The sequence below is a fragment of the Lathyrus oleraceus genome, chromosome 5, assembly GCF_024323335.1.
Source record: "Lathyrus oleraceus cultivar Zhongwan6 chromosome 5, CAAS_Psat_ZW6_1.0, whole genome shotgun sequence".
Classification (NCBI taxonomy): Eukaryota; Viridiplantae; Streptophyta; class Magnoliopsida; order Fabales; family Fabaceae; genus Lathyrus; species Lathyrus oleraceus.
In genome coordinates this window covers 530,661,702-530,681,457 of record NC_066583.1, presented here as the reverse complement: position 1 = coordinate 530,681,457, position 19,756 = coordinate 530,661,702, and the positions used below count along the sequence as shown (strand labels likewise).

Below are 19,756 nucleotides of genomic sequence, written 5' to 3'. Positions count from 1 at the left end.
TTCTTTCCTTATCTCTCTTTACGTTTTCAACAGTTTTGTGATTTCAGTTGGTGTGTTGTGGTTGTACATTTTGTGATACAATAGTGGCAAGAAAACTTATTTATCTAAACTCCACCATTGTTCATCATTGATCACATACACACCAAATATTTGACAAAACTGTCAGCTGAATTTTATTCATTGGAATCAGAATTTAGTGATAAGTGCATTTGATTTGATAAGATTCTGGTGTTAATATTCTCTATCGTTCCTATTCAAATCCAGCAATAAATTCGCGTGTCCGGTTTTCTAGTAGCGGTTCAGAATAGACGGAAGTCGATTCGGGACTGTAATTTTCCGCTAAGTTTCAATAACTCTGATAAGATTTTTAAATCCGTTTATTTTTAAATCCGTTTATTTTTAAAAGAGGTGATTTATTCACCCCCCCTCTCGATCACTAGCCACACCGTCTAACAAGTGGTATCAGAGCACCGGTTCGCTGGTGTTCTATGGCTGCCTGTAACGATATGGATTCTGAACCAAAGGGGGCGTATAATAGAGTGCCGTTTTTCAATGGTGAAAATTACAGCTACTGGAAAGACTGCATGCGAGTTCATATAAATTCTGTTGATAGGCTAGTATGGGCTGCCATTGAAAATGGTCCTTTTCAAATTACTATGACAAATGTGGTTGGCGCCATAGTTCCTAAACCAGAAGCTGATTGGAATGAGAAGGATGAGAAAAAGTGGTCGAGTGATTGGAGAGCTCGAAATATGCTAATTTTAGCACTTGGTGTTGATGAGTATTATCGGGTATCCCATTGCACGACAGCTAAAGAAATGTGGGATGCTTTAGAAGTTGCCCATGAGGGTACTACTGAAGTAAAACAGTCCCGCATTAACACACTCAATCAAGAGTTTGAGCTCTTTCGCATGAAACAAGGAGAATCTATCTCCGACATGCAAAAGAGATTTACTCATCTCACTAATCGGTTAAATGCACTTGGAAAACCTGTTTCCAATGAAATAGCTACTAATAAAATTCTAAGATGTCTTAGCAGGGAATGGCAACCTAAATTAACAGCTATTAAGGAAGCCAACGATCTAACGACACTTACGATTACAACTCTGTTTGGAAAGCTGGAAGAACATCAGCAAGCATTAGAAAGTCTTGAAAAGTTTGAGAACAAAAGTAAGAAGGAAAAGAAGAGAGACAAAGAGGGAGAGAAGAAGCTAATAGCTCTTGTGGCCTCTAGCTCTAAGTCCTCACGAAAAGAGCAAAGTGACAATGATTCTAGTAGTGACAAAGATTCGGATGATGAGGAAATGGGACTTTTTGTAAGGGGATATAATAGATTCATTCGAAAGAACGGAGTCAAGCATTCCGACAAAAACCTCATGAAGTTTCGAAGACAATCTACAGATTCAAAATAGGAAGAGAATAAGAAGAGTAGAGGAAGAGAATCTTGCTTTAATTGTGGTAAATCTGGACATTATAAAACAGACTGTCCTATGAAGTATAAGGATCAAGGAAAAGCTCCAACAAAAGGGTACAGCAAACAAAGAAGAGCTTACATTGCATGGGAAAGTGATAGTGATTCATCAAGCACACAAAGTTCAAGTGATAGTGATGAAACCGCAAATTTGTGCCTTATGGCGCACACCAAAAATCTGTCCTACCACAAGAAGAAAATCAATGATAGAAAGGTAAAACAAGCCTACTATAATAATTTCTCTTCTATGACTTTTTCTGAACTGAAAATAGCTTTTGAAAAACTGCATAACAAAGCTGTAGATGCTTTTAAAAGATTATCTTCCGATAAACAAATTTTTTCATTTCTGGAAGGTAAAGTATACAAAGCTGAAAAAGATTTAGAATGGTTAAAAGCTAGTATTGCAGAAAATTCAAAAAATATTGACATTGATGGATGTAGTAAAGTTAGGTATTGTGAAGCTTGTCATATTTGGCAAAAAGAGGTAAACACTCTCAAGGTCAAATTGGAAAAAGCTTTACAACCTAAGGTTACTTATGCCGTTGACTCTAGGTTGTTTAAGAAGTCATTAAATCCACCATATGCAAAATACTCTTTTATTCCAAAGGATTTAATGAACAAGAATAAACAAACACATCATCATGGTTTATGTCATTATTGTTGTCATGCTGGCCATACCATTGAGAAATGAAAGTTTAGGAGATTTCTTGTTCCTAAAGGTATTTATCAATGGAAGCCAAAAGGCAACCATGTTAGCACTTACCCACTTGGACCCAATGAAAATTGGGTACCAACTTCTCTCTTTTGATATTGTAGGATGAGTGCCTTGCTTCCGTAGATAGGAGATGGTTTCTTGACAGCGGTTGCTCAAGGCACATGACCGGTGACATATCGCTTTTTATAGACTTCAAAGCAAAGAAGAAGGGATATGTTACTTATGGAGACAATAACAAAGGAGCTATACTTGGCAAAGGTAGTGTAGGTAATCCCTCTACCACTACTATTTTTGACGTCCATTTAGTAGAGGGGCTTAAACACAATTTGTTAAGCATAAGTCAATTGTGTGACAAGGGTTATAAAGTTTCTTTCACAAAAACTTGCTGCATAATTGAACATGCTGAACAGAACGTTGTGTTTAAGGGTGTAAGAGTAAACAATATCTATATGCTTGACCTTTTTGATGTATCTTTAACAAGTACTAAATGTCTAGTTACCTTGAATGATGATTCTTTGGCATAGACGTTTAGCGCATGTTAATTTCGATATGCTTAATAAGGTTGTATCTAAGGATCTAGTAGTCGGTCTTCCAAAAATAAAATTTTCAAAAGACCACCTATGTGACGCGTGCCAAATGGGAAAACAAACGAGGGTCTCTTTTAAATCTAAAAATGTAATTTCAACTTCACGACTCCTTGAGCTTCTCCATATGGATCTCTTTGGACCTTCTAGGACAAAGGGCTTAGGTGGAAATTATTATGGTTTTGTAATCGTTGACGACTATTCTAGATTTACTTGGACTATATTCCTTCATAGCAAAGATGAAACTTTTTCTGCTTTTAAGAATTTTGCAAATCTGTCCCAAAACAAAATGAATTCCAAAATAGTTACAATTCATAGCGATCATGGTGGTGAATTTCAAAACTATCACTTTGATAAGTACTGTGACAAGTATGGTATTGAGCATAACTTTTCAGCTCCTCGAACTCCACAACAAAATGGCGTTGTGGAGCGTAAAAATCGTGTTTTAGAGGAGTTGGCAAGAACAATGCTAAATGAGGGTGGATTACCAAAATATTTTTGGGCTGATGCAGTTAGCGCAACTTGTTATGTTTTAAACAGGATCTTAATTCGTCCTATTTTAAATAAAACTCTTTATGAGCTTTTAAAAGGAAGAAAGCCAAACTTGTCACATCTTCACGTATTCGGTTGTAAGTGTTTTGTTTTGAATAATGGTAAGGAAAATATTGGGAAGTTTGATGCAAAAGCGGATGAAGGTATCTTTCTTGGATACTCACAATCAAGTAAAGCATATAGAGTATATAATAAGCGTTTACTTACTGTTGAAGAATCTTTCCATGTTTCTTTTGATGAGTCTTATCCGAAAAGTGTCGGAAAAGGTATTTCTTTTGATGATGCAGGTGTATCTACAGAAGACATACTCAAGGAAGCTGTTACAGAAACTGATCAGTCCAGAACAGTTGCCCATGAGAAGGAGGAAGATACTAGTCATGAAGAAGATAAGGAAGAAAGGACAGCTGAAGTGAATGACCTTCCACCAACTTGGAAATCATCAAAAGACCATCCTATTGACAACATCTTGGGAGATATTTCAAAGGGAGTAATGACTCGTTCTAAGATAAGTAATTTTTGTTTTCACTTCGCTTTTGTTTCACAAGTAGGACCTAAAAATGCCAAAGAGGCCTTGATTGATGAAAGTTGGCTAATGGCCATGCAAGAAGAGCTTAATCAATTTAAAAGAAATGATGTTTGGGAACTTGTCCCTCGTCCGCGAGATCATCATATCATAGGTACTAAATGGGTTTTTAGAAATAAGCTTGATGAAAACGGAGTGATAACTAGGAACAAGGCACGTTTAGTAGCACAAGGGTATAACCAAGAGGAGGGCATAGACTATGAGGAAACTTATGCTCCAGTTGCTCGCCTTGAAGCTATACGTCTCTTGCTTGCCTATGCGTGTTCTAATAATTTTAAGCTTTACCAAATGGACGTAAAGAGTGCGTTTCTAAATGGTGTCATAAATGAAGAGGTATATGTCTCACAACCTCCTGGTTTTGAGAATGCTGAAAATCCAGATTATGTTTACAAATTAAAACGAGCTTTGTATGGTCTTAAACAAGCCCCTCGGGTTTGGTATGAAAGGCTTAGCAAATTTCTAATTGATCATGGATATTCAAGAGGTAAAGTGGATAATACTCTCTTTATTAAACACACGGGAAAGCACATTCTTTTAGTTCAAGTTTATGTAGACGATATAATTTTTGGTTCAACTAACATACACTTGGTCGAAGAATTTTCTAAGGTTATGCAGGGTGAATTTGAGATGAGTCTTATGGGGGAGCTGAATTACTTCCTAGGTCTTCAGATAAAGCAACTTGATGAGGGTACAGCAGTATGTCAAACAAAGTACTGCAGAGAACTACTCAAGCGCTTTGGAATGAACGACTCAAAATCAATTGACACCCCTATGCCTACCAACGGAAATCTAGATAAAGATGAGCATGGTAAGAGTGTAAATGTCAAAATGTTTAGAGGTATGATTGGATCTCTTCTGTATCTTTCTGCTTCTAGACCTGACATCATGTTTAGTGTTTGTATGTGTGCACGATATCAATCAAATCCTAAGGAATCACACCTGAAAGTTGTTAAGCGTATATTTAGATATCTTCATGGAACATCTAAATATGGGCTTTGGTATTCCAAAGGAAGTGATTGTAGCTTAGTAGGTTACTCCGATTCTGATTTTGTTGGCTGCAAATCAGATAGGAAAAGCACGAGTGGTACATGTCACTTATTTTCAAACTCCTTGGTAAGTTGGCATAGCAAAATGCAGGTATCTGTGGCCTTGTCAACTGCAGAGGCTGAGTACGTTGCAGCCGGTAGTTGTTGCGCTCAGATTTTGTGGCTAAAGCAACAACTACAAGACTTTAACATTCAACTCAAACGTATTCCAATAAAATGTGACAACACTAGTGCCATAAACCTTACTAAAAATCATGTTTTACACTCAAGCACTAAACACATAGAGATTAGACATCACTTTCTTCGCGATCATGTTGAAAAAGAAGACGTTGTATTTGAGCATGTTGATTCCAAAAATCAGCTTGCTGACATATTCACTAAACCTTTGGCAATGGAACCGTTCTTCAACATTCGTCGTGAATTAGGGATCTTAGATCTTTCTCCATTGATGTCTTAAGCATGTTTGATCTTATTTATATTATGCCTCACCTTGGTTGATGAGATTTGTTTTAGATTTCATTTATACCTCACAAGATTACATCAACAGAGGTAATATCACTCCTTTCTATATCTCTTTTAGAACTATGTGATTGTGTATGTTTGAACAAAACTCCTTATTTTCGTTTATGTGAATTTCTTTGCATATATTGTTTGAACATTAATATATGATTTGTGAATTATACTTGGACATCATTATCATGACATACTTCATAATGCATAACCATATTGCATAAAAGTTAATTAAAATTTGGTTTGACATCAGTATGTATTGATTCAAAGATGTATGTATCGATTCATGTCTTCTTCATTTCACATTTGTCAAAATTGGTTCTGTATGTATCGATCCATCCGTCGTTTGTATCGATACATAGACCCTTTAAAAACAAAAATGCGTGACATGGATCGATCCATGCCCATATGCATCGACACATACTGATTGTTATTTGGTTTAAATGCATTTTTTTCTCACTCATGGATCGACACATCAGCAATTCTTATTACATCCTTTCACAAACTTGGTATCAGCAGTTCCCATACCTCCCAAAACCTGCGGCTAACCCTAATTTCCTTCATCATCATTCTTTCCAAAACCCTAAATTCATCTCACTTTTCTTCAATATTTCATCACCATGCCTCCAAGAACCATTCCAGCTAGAGCAAAGGGAAAAGGAAAAGGAAAGGAACCAGTTGGGACTTCTCAGCAGTTACCAGAAATTCCTCCAAATGCCTTAAATTTGCTTCATCCTGCAATTGCTACTGAGTTTGAGGATTCTTTCAAGACAAGGTTAGTTATGAAACTCCATATCTTCGATAAACATGATGCTATTCATCTGCATCTCAATGATGTGGTTGAACTCCTTCATGCACAAAAACTTGGTTCATTTTTGTCTACAAAGGATGATTACCATGAGGAGTTTATCCGTGCATTTTATGCTGGCTTACAATATGGCAAAGGATATATGTTTAAGTGTTCTATTGGTGTCAGAACCTATACCTTTGAGGCCGGTGATTGGGAAACAGTATTTCAAATTCCGCTTCCGTCGCATAATTTCAAGACTTGGCATGACTTGAAGTTTGATACTGACTTTAACCTGAAGGAGTTTGCTCTGTCTATCTTGAAATTGGACAAACCGCTAGGTGAGGATGAACAGGTTACGTCTGGTATGATTAAGAAAATTCCACGTATACTTCATTGGATTATCTCGCAAATTCTGTGTCCAGCAAACAGTGGACATTCTAGGTTAGACAAGGCAAGCATTCATCTCTTGTATATTCTTCAAAATAAGGTTCCATTGAATTGGGCAAATTACTTTGTGAAGCGCCTCTTTTTCGTGCGTAACAGTGCCAAGAATGTTGCTCTTGGTTATGCGTCTCAAATCATGAAAATTCTTAAGTTCTGGATTGTAGCAATCCCTCTAGTTCCTCTCATATCACCATCTGCTGCTCAAGAGTTTGACTCTTCCACTTTATCTCATATGGGATATCGGTGGGACAAGGAACGTCAATGTTTCTATTTCTTTGAAAGGAAATCCAAAACAAGGATCTATAATTTTGATGTGTCTTCTGAACGAATTCATGTAGTTGAAGACCAACCTGATGAAGAAATGCATGATGTGAATGAAGCAGATGTGCCTGCAGCTGATGACAATGCTGGTTGGGGTGATTGGGTGCCACAAAGGTGGTCTCCAACCAACTATGTACCTGAACCAACGGTTCCTCCGTTCTCCAGCGGTACTTCATCTTCAACACCTACTGCGCACCTAACTCAAATGCTTCAACAAATGGAGCTTGCCAACCAAGAACGTCATGAAGAGGCACGGTCTTGGCATGTACAACAAAGTGAGTGGCATAAGGAGCATCGTGAGTGGCATGACGATCATACACGGATGTACCATAACCAACACTCTTGGCACACGGACTTGGTTAAGTGGCACCAAGTCTTCTACAATGAAATGTCTGGTTTTATGGACGACTGCCGTGCCAATCCTGGTATTATGGACAGATTCAGAAGTGTTGAAGTTTAGGACCGGTTCAGGCACTACACCTTCATGGGCCACAATCCAGATGCAATGCCTCCTCCTCCGCCTCCGCCAAGCTTCAGAGATCCTGATAGAGCTGACGAGGAGTCCTGTGGTGGCTATAATCCACATTAAACCATCATCATTTCATTTCACTGCATTTCATTGCATGTTGCTTAAGTTGTTTTTCTTTTCAGATTAGTTGCACCTTATATGTCTTGGCTTATGTAATTTTTAAACACTTTCTACTAGTTAAATGCTTATTTCCTTCTGCTTACTTCTGGTGTTATTGCCCTTATTTGTCATTCTTTGTGAGTGATTCTTTACTTTTAAGCTTCCTTCTTTGTGATGGTTAGCTTCTTTATCATTTTTGTTGTGTCCTGCTACAACATGTTGCCTTGATAAAACTGTTTTTTTCTTCTTTTTGATGTTGACAAAGGGGGAGAAAATGCAGATGTTGACAAATATGCACAAACTCAGGGGGAGAATCACACATCTTGCTAAAAATTTGCCATCATCAAAAAGGGGGAGTTTGTGAGCAAATTCTTTACTTTGAATAAGTTTTGAATGATAGCAAATTGTGTGATCATTGTCAAATTGTTGGTTGTGCATTATTTTACATGTTTCATTTGTGTTTTTAGCCTATACTATTGTTTCGTGTCTATACATAAAGATCCACATTGATACATTTCTTAAAAGAACTCATAAAAACTGTTTTGTGTCAGTATGTATCGATACATGTCTATATGCATCGATCCATAAATTTGTTGTAAATCACAAAACGTTTTTGCTTCAGTATGTATCAATCCATACGAGTCTTGTATCGACACATGCTTAGTTAAAATGCTCTATGTATCGATACATACGAACTTTGTATCGATACATGCTTAGTTAAAATGCTCTATGTATCGATACATACGAGTTTTGCATCGATACATGCTTACATTAATTCTCTAAAATTAATCAAAGTTACAGTATGTATCGATGCATAACCTTTTGTATCAATACATAATTCTGTTTTGTCTACTAACAGCTTCTGTCTTTCACATATAAGAAGTATTTTGACAGCAAAGAAAAACGACACGAATTCACAAGTGAAAAACAGTTGTAACACCAATCAAAGGAGTGTGTAGCACCAATTGTTTGAGCAGTTAGAAACCTGAAAGAGACTTCATCTTCTTCATCTTCTCAATCTCTTTTCTTCAAGAACATCAATACATAATCATTCTTGTTCTTTGGATTAAAGGATCAACGAGATAACGTTCAGTGGAACGATCAAGGATCTAGCTGAGGTGTTCAGTGGAACGATCGAGGATCTAGCTGAGTTGAAGGTTGAAAGGGGTTTCGAAGAAAAACCAATTGGTTTGTCCTTCAAGAACTGGAGTGTTCTTGCGGGTTTGTTAGTCACGTTGGAAATTGGGTAATTTCGCAAACAGGTCGTGGAACCGGTGAATTGTTTGCAATTTCTTGCAGGAAATTCTTGATCGAGCTCAGATCAAGTGGGGGTTTAATACAAGAAGAAGTTCTTGGGATTTAGAATTTTGTCTTTGTAGTGTAACCTTGTATCAACGAATTCGGCATTATTGATAATTATAGTTCTCAATTTCATTTGAAATTGAGAGGGAGACGTACCCACACGCGAGGACGACAGTGGGGAACTTCCTTACCAAATCTCTGCGTATCGTATTCTTTCCTTATCTCTCTTTACGTTTTCAACAGTTTTGTGATTTTAGTTGGTGTGTTGTGGTTGTACATTTTGTGATACAATAGTGGCAAGAAAACTTCTTTATCTAAACTCCACCATTGTTCATCATTGATCACATACACACCAAATATTTGACAAAACTGTCAGCTGAATTTTATTCATTGGAATCAGAATTTAGTGATAAGTGCATTTGATTTGATAAGATTCTGGTGTTAATATTCTCTATCGTTCCTATTCAAATCCAGCAATAAATTCGCGTGTCCGGTTTTCTAGTAGCGGTTCAGAATAGACGGAAGTCGATTCGGGACTGTAATTTTCCACTAAGTTTCAATAACTCTGATAATATTTTTAAATCCGTTTATTTTTAAAAGAGGTGATCTATTCACCCCCCCCCCCCTCTCGATCACTAGCCACACCGTCTAACAAGGCGCGGTTGTGATTCTTCCCTTCCTTGGGTAGCTCTTCATTGCTTAAACTTAGAGTGTTGCAGGCCGTGATATTGGCGACCACCCCATCGAATTGGCCAACCGTTATATCTTGGGTAAAATGAGCTTGAGCAAGCACTTTCAATAGAGCCTCCCTATGATCTTGGGAATTCAGAAGCAAAGACAGGATAGATATTTTTGACGGTGTTTGATGTAACTGATCGACTATCTTGTAGTCACTTTTCTTTATCATTTTTAGAAATTCAATCGCTTCATCTGATTGCACTTCCAGCTGTACCCCTCCATACTCTGGGGAAGGATTTGCAGTTGTAGCTTCCCTTGTTGGTTCTTGAGGGATTATATTGACATCGGGAGTATAAATCTGACCGTTGCGGGTCATCCTTCTCGTCCCTGCGATGTTAGTGATATTGGTGTCAACATTCTCCAAGCTTTTCTCACCTTCAACATCTTTGGGTTCTTCATCTACCACTCCATCTACCACAGTTATGTCATATTTCCAAGGTACCGCTTTGGTGCTTTCAAAGGGAAAGGGGGTAGGCATACAAACTACCACGGGTGATGGATGAACAACATCTTTTCTTTGATAAGTTATCTCAACAGGTTCTAGAAGATTGAAAAATGGTTCAATGACTGAAATTTCCTCGTTTGCTGCAGAACCACAAACTTGTAAAACACCTTGATCCATCAAGTTTTGAATATCATTTCGTACCACTTTACATCCCCTTGGATAAACATCACATTCTTCACAGTTGTCGTGACAAGTATCAATCAAACTAGCTCCCACCAATCTTGCATGGAGTGCTAGAAACGGAGTTTTAACATCTTCAACATTTTTTATTATACAAACATCAGAAACATCCTCAATGGCATTAGCATCACCATGCGCCGACAGAGGGTTACTTTTTACGTTGGGTCTAACATCTCGGAATGAAAGGATCTTCTTCTCAACCAGCTCTCGCACAATATGCTTCAAAGCATAACATGCCTCTAAATCATGCCCAGGGGCACCCTCATGGAAAGGACAATGTACATCTTGATAGTACCATGGAGGTAAAGGATTTGGTGGAGGACCCAAAGGTCTGGGAGTCACCAACCTTTTCTGCAGTAACGATGGGTATAACTCAGTGTACGTCATAAGGATTGAAGCGAAAGTAGGTCTACCTCTTTGTATCCTATTTTGATTTGGAAGATTTTGTGGACGTGGAACCTGTGCCCTTGGTTGTTGATAAGCGGGTGGCATGGGTGCTTGCTGGTATATTGGTGCTTGGTGAGTAGGTTGATAGACATGAGCTTGTAATTGGTTGAAATTTGGTGTGACTGCTGCCACATATGGTTGTTGAATATACTGCACTGGATAAGTTGGTTGTTACTGAGCAAATTGATGTTGCTTCTTCCACGAATGACTCCTTCTTTGACTGGTTGATACTGCGTTTGTTTCACCCTCTTTCTTTCTTTGAAAACTTCCGGGAAACTTTTTGACATTATTACCAGATGTTTCAGAGGTGGTTATCATTTTTCCATTCTTCAATCCAAGCTCGACCTTTATGCCCATGGCAACCAAGTCAGAGAAGCTTGCTGATACACTACTCACCATTCTTTCTTATAACATAGGTTTTACCGTATCCATGAACCAATCTGCTAACTCCTTCTCGACAAGGGGTGGTTCGACTTGTGAGGTCATTTCCCTCAATCGTTGTGCATATTCCTTAAATGACTCGTTATCTTTCAAGGACATGTTGAGCAATTGCCTCCTATCTGGGGCCATATCCATGTTATACTTATAATGTTGGATGAAAGCATCAGATAAGTCTTGGAAACAATGAATTCTACTTTGATCAAGGCTTAAGTACCACTTAGTGGGAGCACCCCTCAAGCTGTCTTGGAAGCAATGTATCATAAGTTTATCGTCCTCTATGTGCGCAGCCATTTTTTGATAGTACATAATAAGGTGACTTTTTAGGACATGAGTGACCCTCGTACCTATCGAAATTTGGGGTCTTGAATTTCGCAGGAATCACAAGACCTGACACTAAGCACATCTCCCTAGCAGCAGCACCAAAGACTTGGTCACCTTCCATAGCCCTTAACCTTTTCTCAAGAATCTGGAAATTCTCTTTCCTTCCTCTTATGTCTTCATGCCTTTCATCATCTTCATCCGAAAAATCCGGAGCATGTTATTGATCTTCAAAATAAGGTTGCACGTGTGCATGGACAAGGGGTGGTGCGAACGTGTGGACCACGGGATGAGTTTCATTGATAGTTGGTAGAGGAACCGTCTGTTGAGTGGATTGTACAAAACCAGGGGCGCCTTCAACTGGAGGTGTGAAGTCGAGAGGTAAACCATAGACTGGCCAAGTGGTTGGCACTGTCCTCGCAGGTTGGGGTTCAATCGTAGGACCGGTGATTTCTGAAACGACCGCCGTTTGGGTGTCCAACTTGGCCTTAATGACTTGTAGTATCTCCATGACTTGGCCCATGTTTCCTCGTAGGTCTTCAAGTTCTAAGCTTACTCTCTCCAATTCTTGTTCTTTATCTGCCATTCTTTGACGAGCACTGGCTCTGGTGTTGTAGTGGTGTTGAGGACTCAGTGTGGAACTGAAGAAGACACAAAAATGAGTTTTTTGTTTGAAGAATGACATGAGTGTATGTTATGGGTGCATTTTGTGCAAAGCTCTTAGTTATCTTTATTATTTATTCCAGGAATGTTAGAATATATTAAATAAGAATAAAATGTAATAATTGAGGCCCAAAATGGCAACTTCCATTAATTAAAATCAAATTCGAATACAAAAGGATTTAACTTCAAGTACAAATGATTCAAATACAAAAGATTTAAACACCGACAATTCAAATTCAAGTACAAGTAAACTTAAGCTTCGTCTCAACTCTTATGATCGTAGCAAGATCTGTGGTGAGCTCCTTCATCATTTTCTTGCAAAACTTGACGAAATTGAAAACTTGAGGAGGCGTGTTTTCTGGACACATACACCAATCGGCTTCCTGGAGTTTTTTTGGGAGTTCCAACATGTTGAGGTTAACAAATCTAGCTAAGTTTCGAAACTTGCAATTCCATTCAACATAAAGCTCTTGGAGTTTCTTGATGACCTGTTGATCTTCATCTAAGGTTGCTCTAGCCTCTCTATACAGCCTTTTCCAATACATACAATCATTCTTTAGGAGCAAGTAGGTTGCATCACCTTCTTGGCTCTCCAAAACTGCAAACCTCCTATTAGCTTCTTCCACCTGGTACTTGAGATGGTGACAGTTTCTTTCAGCTTCTTCCTTTTGGAGTATCTCGTGAGATAAATTTTATTTGCATTTCTTCAGAGTGTCCTTCAGTTCACGGATCTGTGCTTCAAAGTCGAGCTTAATTTCTTTCGTTTCCATAAGAGATCTATCCAACATTCTTCCTAACTCACAAATTCTATATTCATCTTTCTTGAGATCTTCCTTCCTGGTCTGGATCACTGATGTGGAACCTATAAGGATATGATCAAGATCGTCCTTCTGGTCTTCCAATAGCCTGGATCTCTTGTTACTATCCTTAAGTTCCTGGGCTTTCCCTTTACGTTCATCATTCAAATTTTGATTTTCCAAGATAGCTCGGTTCATCTGAATCCGTAATTCAGTATTCTCCAATTCGAGCTCCTTAACCTTAGTAGTGAGTTTCTCCATGTCCTCAGGGAGTATAGGCTTTGGCTCAGGAATTTTAGGAAAAGCTGAAGCATTAAAGATAAATGGCAAATGGATTTCCTCAACTCTTTCTTTCACCCATCGAGTGTAAGGTTCTTTGACGAGAGTGTTTCTTTTTCCAAACTCTTTACCCTTCCTAACAATATTCAACCAAGCCTTTCGGATCACTCTTACATCAGGATTACTTGCTTGGATGTCAAAGAGCACAAATCGTTGTAAGTCCTTTGCGTCAGGAGGACCATCCATGGAGTAGCCATGTTGCATTCGAGATAACATAGGGTTATAATTGATGCAACCCTTAGTACCTAACAATAGTACATTAGGAAATTCCCCACAGCTGACAATAATGTTTGGGGTTTCCCACTCTCGGACATACCATCGGATGGAACTTGCAATGAGAGAAGTTAGTCTTTGAGGAGATTTAAGTTCCTTTGCCACAAAAGGGCCTTTTTCGGGCATATGTTGCATGAACCAAGTATAAAGAAAAGGAGCACAACACAACAAAGTTCCACCCCTCTTTTCATGTCGAGCATGAAAGGCATGGTAAATGTCAGCTAAGAGAAATGGTACAGGGTTGCTAGAGAGAAAGACTTCTATGGCTACCTGATCCACAAACTTTTCAACGTTTGGGAAGAGCACAATCCCATTGATCAATAAAGCCAACACAGCATAGAATGCGTTCCAATTTCCTTTTTTCTTGAACTTCAGAGCTAAATCTTCCAAGAACATCATGGTAAAACCTTTGAAACCCCCTTTCTCAACCCAACTATCTAGAACAGTTGGGAGATTGATACTTAGGGCTAAAGTTATCTTCTTTGGGCCCGCTTCGTCTTTGAGCTTTGGAAATGGATTGGAATGTTTCAATTTGAGACCCACGATTCTCTTAACTCCTTCCAAAGTAGGAGCTAGTTGGAAATCAGCGAATGTGAAACAGCGTAGAGGTGGATCATAATATTGTGCCAAAGAGCTGATAATCCCATAATCAACTTTCTTAGTCAGAAGGATCAAAATTTTCCCATAGTCTTTTCCGAAATCATCACGCTTACTGAGAGTCAAATCAAAGATCAAACCCTTCAGACTATCAAGCTTAGGTTCCTTGTACTTATGTGTGAAAGTGTTTCTCCTTGGAGTTGTCATTTTCAAGTTCTCAATTCCTGAAACAAATAAGAGACAACTAAGAGTTTGATTTTTATGATGTTGATGCAATGTATGTGGATGAATGTGATGCATTTTTTTGTATAAGTTCAATTGGCTTAAGGCATAAATAAGTCGGATTGCTTCATATAGAACATGGTTCTCACCAGGTATGATCTAAGGTTTCAAAAAAGGTTCCTAGAGTCATGGATCCATTAGACTGTTTGCTACCTACGACAACTTACTTGCCGGGCATCAACTTCATCTAAAGAATCTACTCTAAGTGAGGTTCTCGCATCGATCCAACGAGAAATTCAACTCGCAGACCCATGCTACGCAACCATCTTTCCTAGTTGGAAAAAGGATTAAGGTTCTACAAATGGTTCTCAGAGTCATGGATCCTAAAGAAAACATCGAAGCTTACAGCAACTTACTTGCCGAGCGACAACATCCTCTCAAGAATCTACTCTAAGTAAGGTTCTCGCACTGACCCAACGAGAAATTCATCTCGCGGACCCGCACTACTCAACCTCGTCCTATCTTATGTTTTTACTCTAGACTCGGGTAAAAAGTCTTTCCCACATGGTTTGCAATTAGAGTATCCAAGTACCAAAGCATAATCGAACCAATACAACATATTCATATCAATATGACAATAAAGATAGAAAAATCAAGAAAGAAAATCCACACAAGTAAACAAACAAAGGCACACAAACGACCTAACTAGGCTTGACTCACTTAGGGAGAAGTTCCCCAGCAGAATCGCCATCTGTCATACCTCGAAAAATGAGAATACAACTTAAGCAAAGCGCAATCGCACGCTCGCGTGATGGACTAAACAGAGTCGCCACCTAACTTTATTTATTCCTACAAAGGAAAGGGAAAATATTGATAAAACCCAAGAAAGAACGACAATGATTATGGTCGTCGCAACCAAATCAGAGTCCGGGAGTCGATTACGCAAGGGGAAGGTATTAGCACCCATCACGTCCGTTGTACTCAACGGGAGCCGTAAGGTTAGTTGTGCACGTTCGTGTTAGCTTTAAATGTTAGGCTTCTCAAGTTATTATGAGGGAAAGAATAATAGGACCAAAAGAAAAGAGAAGATGTTTTTGGATTTTGAAACGAAGGGGACTAAACCTATGTTTTTTATTAATGGGTCTGACAAGATTTCACAATCCTGCTCCTACGTATCTCAATAGAGAACTCAAGGCTTACGTAGTTCTGGGTAGAAAAATATTTGTTTGTTGGTCGATTTTAGCGAAAGTTATATTGTATTAATCGATGAAAACATTATTTTACCCAAAATAGATGAGGAGCGGACGTATACCACACATCGAATGGATTTACAAATCAACATTCGGAAAAAACATCACTTATCTCAACTCAACAATCGTGGTCGAAGCATTGCTTTGCATCATCTTAAGATAAGATGTCTTTCGTTTATGAAAAGGATTTTCTGATCAATCGCATGGCGGCGAAAAAGAGTTTGATTGGTTGGATGTATTTTTGAGCTTGAAAGACGAGTATTTATGACTTGTAAGCTCTTACAACTTGGGTCTAATACTCGGGACTACGTCTGGACCTTTCACCCAGGTAATCTATTTCTTTCAATTTTATTGGGAAAAAAAAGTTTGAATATTTATAAGTGTTTTAGAGAAGAAGTCGAATACATATGACTTACAACTTGGGTCTAATATTCGAAATTACGATTGGATATTCCATCCAGGGTAATCTTTTTCTTCAAATTTTATTGAGAAAAAGATTTGAATATTGGAGCGTTTTAAAGAGAAGACGAATACATAGGGCTTACAAGCTCTTACAACTTGAGCCTAATATTCGATATTACGACTGGATATTCCATCTGGGGTAATCTTTTTCTTCACATTTTAATGAGAGAGAAAAAATTGAATATTGGAGTGTGAAGGTTTGAGGTTCAAATGATCGAAGTACAAAGATTGGAATACAAAAGGAGTTGAATGGACCCTCCCACAAAAAAAAAACTTATATACAAAGACCCAAAAATAAGCCAATTAAAAAAAGTAAATAAATATATGAATAAATAAATAATTTTCTTTTTTGACGCATTTAAAAAATAAAAATAAAATAAAAACGAAAATAGAACAAAGCAACAATGTTTTTTTAATTAAATAGGAGATACAAAAAAGATTAATCTAAACCAAATAATTACGAAAGAAAAATAAAATAAAGAATCAATATTCTAAGAAAATAAAATGAAACCAAAAAATGTCAAGCCCAAGGGTTGAACTAAGGCCCTCATGCTAAACATAAGATGTTTTAACCACCAACCAATCAATGACCGGTCATAAAATTAATACAACCAAAACTTTATATAAACAAAAATCACGCTAAAACCAATTAAATTAAAAAAAAATCAACACAAACTTGTAATAGCATTATGTCTTTCAAGTTTATCTTCTTCCTCATATATCTTATGCAGCAACTTTTCAGTATATATACTACCTTTCTAAATCAAATTATATATATATATATATAACTTAAATCAAAAATTTATATATGCATAACAAAACATAATATGAAAGTATATATTATAAAATTAACTAAAAAAGTAAATAAATAAAATAAAAATAGGAAACTAACAGTATACATATTTTAAAACTAACTCTATATACTAAGAATATATACTCATGTATATGTCAATGTAAATGCAGTGTATGTGTGAAAATTAAAACAAACTTCAATATAATTTCTCAATGCAATGCACACGTACAAACAACAACAACAACATAGTTCAATAAATATCTTCAACACCAAAACGCAAATAGCAAGAAAAAATAAGCTACACAACGATATCGGTAAAACTAAAACATAATCGAAACACGCATGCTAACAAAAATGTGAAGCGGAAGCAATATTAACCAAACCGCATCAAAAACAACAAAAGGAGAAACAAACTCGAGTTGCTGTGTATTGTTGCTGAAATGCTGAGTAACGTTATCGTGTGGTCGGTGTTGTTGTTTCTATGCAATGCCACTACAAGAGGATTCACGTGTGCCGGAAAATGAAAACGGAAAGATGGTGGTCGGTAGCGGTATCAGAGCTTTGAGAGGGGTGTACGTTGAGGTTGTGGTGATGCGAATTCCGCGGTTATATTGGTTTTGTGTGCATGTGATTATATAAGGGTTGTATGTGATAAATGAGTGAAGAGAAAAATATGGAAGGTGGTTGAAAAAAGCTGCAGTACATGAAAAAGTGAAGAGGATGCAGGATTTGAATGTCTTTTGTGTGTTAAAAAAAAGAGTTCTTTATTACCATCAATTGGTCATTTTTGTAGTGTGGTTAACGTGTCAGTGATTGGTTCCAATTCAAGGCAATGCTTTTTTTTACTCTTTTTCCTTTCAAGGATGTTATACTTATTTTGTATAAGAGGACCACTTATCCTCTTTTTTGAAAACACATAAACTCTCTTTTTACTATAAAAAATAAAATTGCAATTTCCATGAAACAAATTTACCAACCTAACTGACACATGCACGTGAATTATTAGTAACAACAAAATACATACCCTTTTGATTCCTTTATGTGTAAAATGAATTAAAACTAATAATTTAAATAAAAATTAAAATAATTAAAACAAAATCAAAACAAAATATAAATAATTCTATTTGATTATTTAAAACCTATTGACAAAAAAAAAGGAAAAAAAAAGACTAAAACTGAATAAAAGTTGGGCGCAAAAGTGCTCGAAAAATTAAAATGAATGCACCAAAATGATCAGTGCGAAATAAACTTATTGAAAAAATACAGCGTTTCTTTTAATTTTGAAATAAATTTTGACCGGTTAAACAGGCTCGAGCTGATCAAAAAGTGACCAAAAAATTAGCTGAAAAATATATCGAGCATATCAGATTAAACTACGTGAAACATAGATTAATAAAGCTGATATCTGGAAGCTTGATTTTAAAAAATTTCGTCCACTGATTTGACGCACATCCGTCGATTAATTCAACCGGTTTGCCTGTAGATCTGAAAAAATTATTTCGAATGATATTCTAGGCACTATGCGGTAAGGAATGCATGGTATGTTATGTAGAGATGTGACAACTATGATGAAGTACGGAATCCGTGATTTAGGGTCAAAATTAGGGTGTGACAATGGTCAACCACACATGTGATAAGCCTCAACAGGTCAAGGCATGATGATGCTTGATCAAATGCCTCAAGAGAAATGATTTTCCACACAAACGAGAAAAATCACCAACATTATAAATCAAGAGATTAGGAGCTTTGATCCAGTAAGGATCCCTACATTGTGAGTCCATGCATCATGCTTTTGGGTTAGGAATGTTTTAACGAAAGTTATTTTTTTTCAAAAATTACCCAGATGTAATTGGGGTATGACACCGCCGACAATATTAAATGCCATTTCCTCTCCATATGGGGAATAGATATGATTGACATGATTGGGTCCAAAGCTTCGAACGGACATCGTTTCATCCCGGTGGCTATTGACTACTTCACAAAGTGGGTTCAAGCGACATCGTATGCGAATGTGACCAAGCAAGTTATTGTGAGGTTTATCAAGAATCAGATTATATGCAGGTATGGTGTGCCAAGTAAGATCATTACTGATAATGGATCGAACTTGAATAATAATATGGTGGAAGCTCTTTGCAAAGACTTCAAGATTGCACATCATAATTCTTCTCCCTACAGTCCTAAGATGAATGGTGTCGTTGAAGTTGCGAATAAGAACGTCAAGAGAATCATTCAGAAAATGGTTGTGACTGAAGCTAGCAGAAATATACTCGAACGTATTGCACGCTCAAACATACAACAAAGTCGCCATAAAACATTATTTATCCCCAAAGGGAAGGGAAAACATCGATAAAACCTGGGGAAAAAGAGATATGTTGGGTAAGGAAGTCAGTTATGCAAGGGGAAGGTATTAGCACCCCAAACATCCATGGTACTCCATTGGAACCGTTTTGATTGTTCTCGCTCGAATAGGTGTTATATCTAAGATTACTTGCAAAAGAATGAGGAAAGGAAGAGAAATAGATAAAGTGCTCGGTGAGGATTAGGGCCCTCATGCCTATGTATCCTCATAGTGTAATAAGGAATTCAGAGCTTCGTAGTTCAAGGAACTAGAAGTGGGAGATGGAAAGAAGTGTGATCAAAATATGGTCTGAACCAAAGAATAATGTTTTGAACTCCAACAAGGGTGAAAAGATGAACCAAAGAGTAAGGTGGCTATTACTAATACGTGGACTAGCAGGCCACCACTATAAGGTAAAACCGAAAAAAGGAAGGAATTAAGTGTTTG

General features: G+C 37.4%; 1 protein-coding gene across 1 annotated transcript; it reads right to left on the bottom strand.

Annotated features, from left to right (window-relative positions):
- Positions 1-12,930: 12,930 nt before the first annotated feature.
- LOC127081857 (uncharacterized) lies at positions 12,931-14,046 on the bottom strand. The gene has a single exon (XM_051022082.1). The coding sequence runs from the start codon at positions 14,044-14,046 to the stop codon at positions 12,931-12,933; it is 1,116 nt and encodes a 371-aa protein (XP_050878039.1).
- Positions 14,047-19,756: the final 5,710 nt, after the last annotated feature.

What these genes read in the sequence shown, in the direction of transcription:
- LOC127081857 (XM_051022082.1), bottom strand. Translation starts at nt 14,046, where the DNA reads ATGATGTTCTTGGAAGATTTAGCTCTGAAGTTCAAGAAAAAAGGAAAT.